This window comes from Mauremys reevesii, linkage group 8 (assembly GCF_016161935.1).
Source record: "Mauremys reevesii isolate NIE-2019 linkage group 8, ASM1616193v1, whole genome shotgun sequence".
NCBI lineage: Eukaryota > Metazoa > Chordata > Testudines > Geoemydidae > Mauremys > Mauremys reevesii.
In genome coordinates this window covers 76,403,725-76,414,142 of record NC_052630.1, presented here as the reverse complement: position 1 = coordinate 76,414,142, position 10,418 = coordinate 76,403,725, and the positions used below count along the sequence as shown (strand labels likewise).

The window sequence follows — 10,418 nt, the reverse complement described above, 5'->3', positions numbered from 1 at the left end:
TCGTAGTCTGGTGCCCTAGCCACTGGGAGGATTTCCACCCTCTCACTGAAACAGTCTTCCTCCTCCCCCTCTTCTTCAGAAGTGGGAATCTCTGACACTCCAATGAAGGAGACTCTTGTACCCTCCTGCTGCCTCTAAAAGATTCTCCCCTCTTCCTTCAGCCCCATTCCAGTAAGATCATCACAGGGGTAGCAGCTCTTAGCCCTTTCTCCTGCCTGTCCACCTACCTGCTTTGAAAAGAGTGAGCTGGTTAGGATCAGAGTAAAAGCTGGATCTATCTGGATATTGCTGGACACTGTACCTTTTAAAATTGTTGTTTAAAACAGTTGTTCTTTAGTTTGATGTTACAATTTCTGGATCTGTGGCCAAATTTTGGCAGGATCCAGATACTAGATCTGAGTTTTTGTAGTATTGTTGTCCTGGGGTGCACTAGAGTCCAGATTTTTAAGGTACAGCAGGCGTAGTAAAACTTGTTTTTTATTCAGGCAGTAGATTTTGAAGGATTGGGGCCAAAAACTGACTGGATCAGCAGGATCCAGGTGCTGGATCCAGGTTGTATCAACACTTGCTCTCTCCTTAGACATTAGAGTGTGGAGTAGTGGGGAACAAAAATTGTCTGGCTCCAGATTTTACTTTTTCCAACTGGTTTGCTGACCAGCCAATGAATGGGTGGGCCTAAGTATAAATAACCAGGTGGTCACTATTGACTCCTGCCAGCTGCTTCCATTTTATAATGATAAATCCCTGATCAAGAACACTGTTGGAACAGAGATGAAGGCTCTACTCTAGCTTAGGCTGGGGACCTCCCCTATACTTTGTATGTGTGATTGTATTACAGAGATAAAGCAGCTGTGGGAAGAATTAAATAAGCCTTCCCCCTCCCTGCTCTGAGGTTCTGTTCCTCCTCTGCAGGCAGGGAGATGCTGAGCTGAGGCTACTTCCCTGGGGTTAAGGTAAATGGATGTCTGGTTTAAGTAAGGGTTGTACTCAGGCTTTTAGCTGGTTAGTGGTGATGCTATTTGGTCTGGCTTGTCTCTGACAGCAGCTGTACATTGGTGCCATTTTAGAGCTAATATTTACATGGCTAGCCTTGCTGGCTGGTGTTCAATAAACTCATGGCTTTGGGGATAATATAACAGCCCTTCTGAAAAAGGAATCTGAACTGCTGATGGAGATTGAGATGGGGGTGGGAAGGCTCTGATGAGTCCTATAGGGCCTAGACTAGTTGTGTTGAGTTTCCTTCTCTGCCCCCTGCCCCTCAGTACTTAAGTAAACATTTTATTTAAAACAACAGTGAACATCAAGTATATAACAGCTTTTTGTTAGTTGGAGGGACTAATGCTTCTAGTGCATACAGAAATCTTGGCAGATAGCATATCTCTGTTCAAACATGGTGTGTTAATGTGTGAGTGGCTGATCTTGAGTAATGGCATGTGTTTCCAGAAAGGGGGTATAGAAGCTAAGTATGTCCTAAAAATCCTATTCACTTTATAAAGGGAACCTTTCAGCTTTCCCATACACTTTCTAGCAGATAACTAATATTACCTGTGATATAACATGTGAACTAAAATCTCATGAGACTGTTCCAAATCTTATGACTTGATTCTGACTCCTGATAGTATCTTTCTTAAAGCACTAACTCTTGGAGTGATGTGATTATGTGAGTTGCTCAGTCTTTACTTAAAACAAAAAAAAACCTTACTATTTCCTAAAATCTCATGACTTCTGAGGGTTAGCCTTCTGACTTTTTGACTGCTTGGGGGCTGGCAATAGTGTAACTCTACAGTTGTGGGGGAAGCGGGAGGACCTCAAATAACTTATTTGGACAGAAATTACTCAAATCCTTGCTTTCATATACATACAAAGGATCTTATTTTACAGGAGGGAAAGTGCTGGTTTAAAAAATAAAAACAACTTTGTCCTTCAGGTGCAAGGTTAAAGTTGTCTCTTCTGACTGTTTCTACTGGCTGTGTAGATTATGGAAGTTCAGGATCCCACAGCACTCTCCAAAATGATGGGTGTTAGCTGCCATCCCCTTAATTAAAACACAGGTCCCAGGTGCTATATAAACTATTGTGTGCCTAAAAGCTGCTCTACCTGATCACTTGGTTACTCTGATACTATTTAATTTTTTCAGCATTTTATAACCCTAACTATTAAAAGTGCTTCAAATTAAATTCTGTGATGTTTCCAATACAATCTTTTAATTCTTGCCCAATTACTACCTTTTCTTTTACCTTTGTCTTTACCTTTTAATATCCAACCTTAAACCTAGTAACCAATTTAAATCTGATACTTTATTTAAAAAATTAAAGGGAAAGGAATTTTCAATACCATTTTTAAAAGATGGCTTTTATACCTGTGGCTGAAAAACAATACACAGCTTAAAACTGCCTCCCAGCAAAAAGGATTGCTAAGAAATGGCACTTGGCTGAAGCCTAGTGGACAGAACACTGGGCTGGGATTCAAAACCCTGTGTTTTATTCCCAGGTCTATAATGGGCCTGCTGGTTGACCTTGACTAAATCAGTTTCTCTGTCAGTTTACTCATCTGTCAAATGGCTACTTCCTTCCTTTTGAGCTCTTTAAGATCTTCTGATGAAATGCCATGTAACAGCTAGGTATTAATGGAACTATCCCAATGAACATTTATTCCTGCAAATAGTAGTCAGAAATTCAATTTAAATTATTCAATGGCTAATAATTTGTCTTGAGTACCTATAAACTATGATTGGAACTAGACTATACTAGAATTCAGTGATAGAAACTTTTATACGCAAGGCAGCATGTCCTCTATGGTACACTAGATACTGCTTATGTAGCAAGCAACCAAGACTCATGAAACGTGCTCTGTCCTTCCTGTCTACTGCCTCTTTAGTAGCACAACATAAAGCTTTTATGTGCTGAGCTGTCTTGTCCTTTCACGCTGGACATATTGCAACCAGCCACCATCTTCTCTTCTTGTGTGGAGTGCTGAGTGAATTCCCAGAACCTTGGATAGCTTTTTTTGCAAGTTTGGCTTCTGAGGTACAGAACTTCTGCAGCAAGTTCAGGTAAACTAATTTGAAGTTTTTAATGAATTAAATAGGAAAATAATAAATAATCCTTAGTGATACCACCATGAATTGGCAGGGCAGTAACAGCGCAGGAGAAGGCTCTGTGTTGAATCTATTGCTACTCTTTTTTTGGCTTCTGACTGCAGTGTGATAGAGCAGTCAGAATGAAAAGATTCCAAAGTCCAGGCAGTATAGAATCTTTTCTTTAGACATGACGGGGTGGGGGAGGGCTGATAGAGCTCAGCCCCCAGTTGCTATGATGAGGACGGTTACCAGCCGTTCTGTACCATCTGCTGGGAATGACCAGGAGTCATTCCTATTTTTACCCACGTGCCCCCGGCCGACCTCACCAAGGCCAGCCAGGAGCACTCACGGGCTGATGATGAGAATGGATACCAGTCCTTCTGCACTGTACCGTCTGCCACCGGGGAGGAGAGGATGCTGCTGTTTAGCGCTCCAGCACCCCGTCTACCAGCAGCATGTAGTAGACATAGGGTGACATTGAAAAAAGGCGAGAAACGATTTTTTTCCCCTTTTCTTTCAGTGGTGGGGGAAGGGTGTAAATTGATGACATACACCCGGGAAAATGTTTTTGACCATTCAGGCACTTGGAGCCCAGACAAGAATGCAAATGCTTTTCGGAGACTGCGGGGACTGTGGGATAGCTGGAGTCCTCAGTACCCCCTCCCTCCCTCCATGAGCGTCCATTTGATTCTTTGGCTTTCCGTTATGCTTCTCACGCAGCACTGTGCTGAGTCCCTGCTGTGGCCTTTGTCTATCATAGCCTGGAGATTTTTTCAAATCCTTTGTCATTTCGTCTTCTGTAACGGAGCTCTGATACAACAGATTTGTCTCCCCATACAGCGATCAGATCCAGTATCTCCCATACGGTCCATGCTGGAGCTCTTTTTGGATTTGGGACTGCATCGCCACCCGTGCTGATCAGAGCTCCACGCTGGGCAAACAGGAAATGAAATTCAAAAGTTCGCGGGGCTTTTCCTGTCTACCTGGCCAGTTCATCCGAGTTCAGATGGCTTTCCAGAGCGGTCACAATGGTGCACTGTGGGATAGCTCCCGGAGGCCAATACCGTCAATTTGCGGCCACACTAACCCTAATCCGACATGGCAATACCGATTTTAGCGCTACTCCTCTTGTGGGGGAGGAGTACAGAAACCGGTTTAAAGAGCCCTTTATGTCGATATAAAGGGCCTCATTGTGTGGACGGGTGCAGGGTTAAATCAGTATAACGCTGCTAAAATCGGTTTAAACGCGTAGTGTAGACCAGGCCGCTGAATGCCTTTGCTGCCCTGCCCTGCAACACTTGACAGCAATTGAGTACTTTGCTACACCCTACCCAATGTCCAATAGCTCTGAATAAATGTCTGCTACAGTGATCAGCTGTGATATGGTCAAACACGTGTGTAAATCTCCAGAGTTTACATAGGATTGAGATGAATGAGGCACTTCACACCTTACTTAGAGGTGCTAATCTCAGGCTGTGACAGCCTGAATCAGTTCATTTTTTAAGATGGGATGTTCAAAAACGCATAAAGAAATTAGTTGCCCAACTTCCCACTGGCTTTCAGGATTTGCTTTACAAAAAGAAGAGCCAGACTTTAGTTTCTCTAGAAAACTTTGACAATGGAATATAATTATTCTACAACTTAAAGGGAATTGTGCAACTATTAAAATATCTGCATAATCTCAGGGTTTGTTTTACACTAAGCATAAAATATAAATTTTCCCTTTTTAAAATTGTACAGTATGGTAGGTCTGTCCTAAAAGCATTGCTTAGAAAAATAAATACAACAAATATTTTCAGGGCTTTGGAGCTGTGCTCCAGCTCCAAGCTCCAGCTCCAGGCTCCGCTCCAAAGCCCTGAATATTTTTACATGCATCTTTCAATTATCATTATTGGATCTGTTATTATAAACTCTACAGCTTAGCCTGTCTTTGCTTAAACTCTTTAATGTTGGTCATTATCAGCTTATTTATTAAAATGGTTGACCAAAAAGTACCTTGAGATACAGTATAATTTGACATTCCAGCTCCTTAAATGAATAAGCTTGAAAGTCAATAGCAAGCTTCGGCTATTGATACAGTCTCTGACTGGGTACAATTGTCTGATGTGAAAACTGCTAGGCTAACTTATCGGTAGTAAGAAATTAAATTAGCTGAAGAAACTGTTTTACATTAATGACAATATCCATTGGAAAATTCTATTTTCTGTAAGTAACAGAGATGAGAGAGAAATCAAAACAGTTCTGATCTACAAGCACAGCTAGAGATGAGGCTTTTTTAAATGCAAAAATAAATGAGAAAACAGATCAAAATGTCAGATGTAATATTTCATGTCTGACAAGACGCTCTCCTTCCAATAAGAATGAGTTTAAGGTGTTAGACTTGTTTTAATCAACTCAAAGCTAACAATTGTTTCTGCTTGGAAAATATCACATCTCACTGTATATCTTGATCAAAGATGTGTGTGGTTTTTTATTTGTCTTTTGGTTTGCAAACAGAAATTGGATAGGATTATTTTTCACTGAATAATATTTGCTTTAGTAAGGTCAGCAGAAAATGACAGCCTATAGTTCTTGAATTTACTTGTATTGTAACTTAAAATTTAGCTTCCTCTTGGGTAAAATCAGTAATAAAAGTTATGCTCTGGTTTCATTTTCTAACAATTATCTGGTAACATTCAGAAATAACCCTTTTTCTACTTAAGGTGTTTAAAATTCTTGTTTCAGGTATCTTCTCAGCTCTAAACTGGATGACAATATGATTAGTCTTGTAGTAACTTGTACTACACAACACTATTCTTAAAGAACCTTTTATTCCTACTCTTAAGTGAATACATATTTGCATTCTAACATGCTAAAGACTGATTAATTTAGCACAACAGCACTATCTACTGGCAAAAGTCTAATGATTGCAAGCAATCTCTAGTAATGTCCCCTTAACTGATTTCAAATGCACTAAGATGGTGTCCCAGGGTAGCATTCCATAAAGCTGTCGCAGTCTTGTTTGTACATAACAAGGATGTTATAAAGATACAAATGATATTCTTGTGCATATGGCCAAACCTGGAAAAACAGATAATCAAAGCCAAGTTTTATTTGAATGTGCAATTTTATATGGTGGTTGCATGTCATAACTGAAGTGGTTTGGTAGAGATGTCTGAGACAGTTAATATTAGACCTATTCTTGTATTCTAGGTCAGACCAACACATCTGTAAAGCTGCACATTACTGTAATTTGAAAAATCAAACAGATTTCATGCAAATCTTGACCTGTTCTACAGCAAAAATCTATATTATACAGCAGCTGAGATTTCTAACCTGAGCTTCAAATCTAGGAAAATTTGTGTGTGTGTGGTGAGGGGTAGCCATGTTGGTCCCAGGATATTAGTCAAGGTGGATAAGGTAATATCTTTTATTGGCCCAACCTCTGTTGGGGAGAGAGACAAGCTTTTGAGCTTACACGGAGCTCTTCTTCAGGTCTGTATAAGCTCAAAAGCTGGTCTCCCTCACCAACAGAAGTTGGGCCCATGAATGAGTATAAGTAGAAAACTAACTAGGTGTTTGAGTTATCCAGACCCATAATTCCAGGTTTTTCCGGTATCCTATGTCATTTCCGTGATCTCAAGTGTGCCTTATCACTGTTAGAGATGCATCCAATGAACTGTTTCATTAAAGGAGCTAAAAATGAATGTGTTTAGGATTGCATGTAGCAGTCTCTTTCACCTTACGTACTGAAAGCTTATACTTTTCCTGACTTGGTTTGTCCCACAATATTTATACTAATTATATTAAAACTTGTTTGTTTTTTTTCTTCACAGATTGATGCTATAACAGACCTTGGAACATGTGGCTATAGAAACTCACTAAAGATGTCTGTTCCAAATCAACAGCATCCAACTATTGTTAATCCTCCACCTCCAGAATATATCAATCCTAAAAAAACTGGCTGTTTAACAAATCAACTTCAATATTTACAGAGGGTGGTCATGAAAGCTATGTGGAGACACAACTTTTCCTGGCCATTTCACCAGCCTGTAGATGCTGCAGCACTAAACCTTCCTGTAAGACTCCATTTGAGTATTGTATTAAGCCTTATAATATGTTGAAGAATAAGCAAGTGAAATCTTAAAGGTGAACTGAAATGTTGTCTTGAACAAATACCCAGAATCTCTGTAGAGTAGCAGATTTCAGTGCTGCAGTTTAGGCCCCTGGGACTATCTACATTATGCCAGAAGTATTTCAGCCCACAAAGCAGCCCAGGATGGGGAAGTCTATATAGGGGTCTTAAACCACCCCACCCAGCTACTCCTGAGCTGCAAGTTCTGGGCTGCACTTCTTAGAGGTGCAGCACAGACTCTTAGCCCAGAGCTTTACTCTTCCATGACTATATTATGATAGGAATTGTCAGGAAATAATACTTGCTTCTAAACTGTATTGTCCCCAGTAAGTAGCTATCAGGTCTGTCTGAGATCTTGCAGCCACTTTCTCCAGAGTGGAGAAAATCCAAATAGCTTCTACCACTGAAAATCTGATGCAACTTGTCAAAATACCATCCCGATTTAATGTTATGTTTGTTTGTTCTAAGGCCTCATTTGAGTTTCTGGTGGGAATGTTTAAAGATGTCAGGGACCTGATGTGCACAAGAGAAATATTAGAAAGAAAAACCCAGATGAATTTCCCACTAGAAAAAGCTTTCTCTTGGGGGGTGGGAGTGGGGTACCCTTCTAAAGACACCTGCTCTTAAAATAGTCAATAGTTTCCTGACCTCTTTTAAACATTTTATAGGGCATTATGTATCCATTCAAACTTTAGTTCAGGGTTCCGAGAATAGTGTCAACACCTCTCACGGACCCCTTAGAAGTTAGCACTCCTTAATGCTTCATAATCTGAAAATACAGCACCTTTTGGAACAGTTTAAAATGCTATATTTACTTTTATGCATGTAAGACTTATTAGAAAATATTGACTATTGAAGATGTGTAATGTTTGTTTGATCGACATTTGGTTTTGTTTGTGACATGTCCAAGCACTTAACACTTCACACCAGGAAATTAATGGATTACTTCTTTTCAGTAATCATCATGTCTCTCTGATGGGAAGGTGGTGAAACTGACCGATGATGCTCATAAGCTTCTTTCTCTGTTCTGCTAACAGTGTATCACTTATCTTTTTTTCTACACTGCAGAGAAGATGAATACAAATACTAAGAGTTTAAAAAAATAAACCTTGTGAGACTTCCTCAACACCATATGCCTGCTGTATGGCTTTCACTCACTCTTCCGGGGGCTTGATGTAGGGGCAACCTGAGACTTTAACTTGTTTGAGTGGTGAAAGAACTAAGAATGTGTGGTCATTTTGTTGCTAGGATAGTCTGGTTTCTCCCTATATCTGTCCTGTCAAAATCTCCATTTCAAATACAGAATTACGCATCAGTTGACCAGCATAGCTCATTGTGGTAATCTAAAGTCGTCTTGACTTTTAAGTGAAAGACCAAACTTCTGATTTTTTAACTTTCATTTTCAATGTAATGCAACATTTTAATAGCAGACCCCCTTAGATAACTTTCAAGAAACTTAAAAAGGCAATATTCCATTCTTAAAATCACCTATAAATGTATGCATACCTCCTAAAAGAAGGCTAGCCACACTTCTCAGTTTGGAAGTCCTTGAGTTATGAGCATTGTTTTCAATGGCTTGGTTCTTGCTTGTTCTATAGAATTCCTCTCAAGAAAGTGTATATCCAGTCACAGCCCAGGGGTTAGGCTGCTCACCTTGGATGTGGGAGACCCAGATTTGAATCCCCACTCTACTTGATTTAGAGCAGGGACTTGAAACCTGAGTGTCCCACATCCTAGGTGAGTGCCCTAAATGCTGGATTATAGCATCAATCTCTGTCTGGACCAATGAATACTTATTTTCTGAAATAGCACACTATAAAATTAAAAGAATAGAAATTAACTAGATGATCTAACATCTTTCTAATACCTTACCAAAGAAGACTTAGAAACATAGCAATTGCCATACTGAATCAGACCAGTGGCCCAGTAGTATGGCACTAAGGATCTGTTTCTGAACAATGCCAAAGAAAGGTGTAACAAACCTCAATGAGTGATTATAGGATTACTTGTCCCCAAATAAAGCTTTCTCCTAACCCTGAATAGTTTTTGGCTTATGCACTGAAGTATGAGTGCTTTTATCCCTGCCCAAATCCTTGTTTGGGGTGGGTGTGTGTGTGTGCGTGTTTTTACATAATTAACTCTGGCTATAACTCTCATCTTGTAAAGCTCTTGGTCTTGATGAGATCCTGTGGCAATGAGTTCCACAAGCAAATTGTGTATTATGTGGAAAAAGTGCTTCCTTTCATCAGTTCTAAACTCTCTGCACAATTTGGTGTCACTGACTGTTCCTTGTATTATGAGACAAATCAAACTTCTGTTCATTCTATTTTCTCAATAACATTAATTATATTGTGTACTCTTATTTTTGCATTTCAGGTTATGCAATCCTGGTCTCTCTCAATATGAGGTTTTATGCCTTGAACCATTACTGTTACCCAATTCTGAACTCCCTCAGGATGCTGCTGTATTCTTTCTAATTTTTGGGAGGGTAAAGGGGTATATATTATTCTAGTCTTGTCAAGGAATGGGGCTTCCACCACAACTGCCCTTAGACTTTTAATATGCTGAAAGATGTTGCTCTTAGGTTTATAATTTCTCAACTCAGTCAAGTTTCTCCTGGTTATCCCCTTAGATTACCCTTAAACTTGCCTTTCATTAGTGCCCACGTGTACCAGCCATTTATAAATTGTTTACGTTACGTAGTTGTTACTTAACCAAACTTTGATATAAATAGTTTTTCTCATAAATCAGTCCCTCCAGACAATCAGTTTTATTTGGAGCAGCAGACAAAACCCTTTATCCATATCTATGTCTCTTGACAAACTCATTTGGTCAGTTTGTCCAAAAGCACTGTCAAAGTGACTGTCGTCTGCATTTTGTTTTTGTTCTTAGGAGAAACTGTCACTTAAGGTTAATATTGTAGGTCATTCATTCAAAGTTGTGGCAACAATTGTAGTTAGCCTCAGGACAGTTCTGCCTCTTCAAATTTCTAAGGCAGCCACTTAGAGTTTAACACATACTTCTGGAAATAGTATAGCTTCAACTTTTGCATAATCTACGATAAATTCTGTCTGGCTTCGTTACAAGGACAACGAATGCCTAACTTTACTCTTCTGACACCAAAAGGGGACAGGAGGTGGCAGAAGAGATCAGTAGTTTGACAATAGCTGTTTTTTAGCTGTGTAGTTTAAATGTTCTTCTGGTCATGTTGTTGAACAGATACTT

General features: G+C 39.7%; 1 protein-coding gene across 1 annotated transcript in view; it reads left to right on the top strand.

Annotated features, from left to right (window-relative positions):
- Window positions 1–746: 746 nt before the first annotated feature.
- The window catches only part of BRDT (bromodomain testis associated), a 52,707-nt gene continuing 43,035 nt past the window's right edge, over window positions 747–10,418 (top strand). Inside the window, exons 1-2 of the mRNA XM_039486321.1 lie at window positions 747–953; window positions 6,895–7,137. Of these exons, the coding sequence (XP_039342255.1) occupies window positions 6,946–7,137 (192 nt within the window). The 5' untranslated portion in view covers window positions 747–953; window positions 6,895–6,945. The remainder of the gene's footprint in view (window positions 954–6,894; window positions 7,138–10,418) is intronic.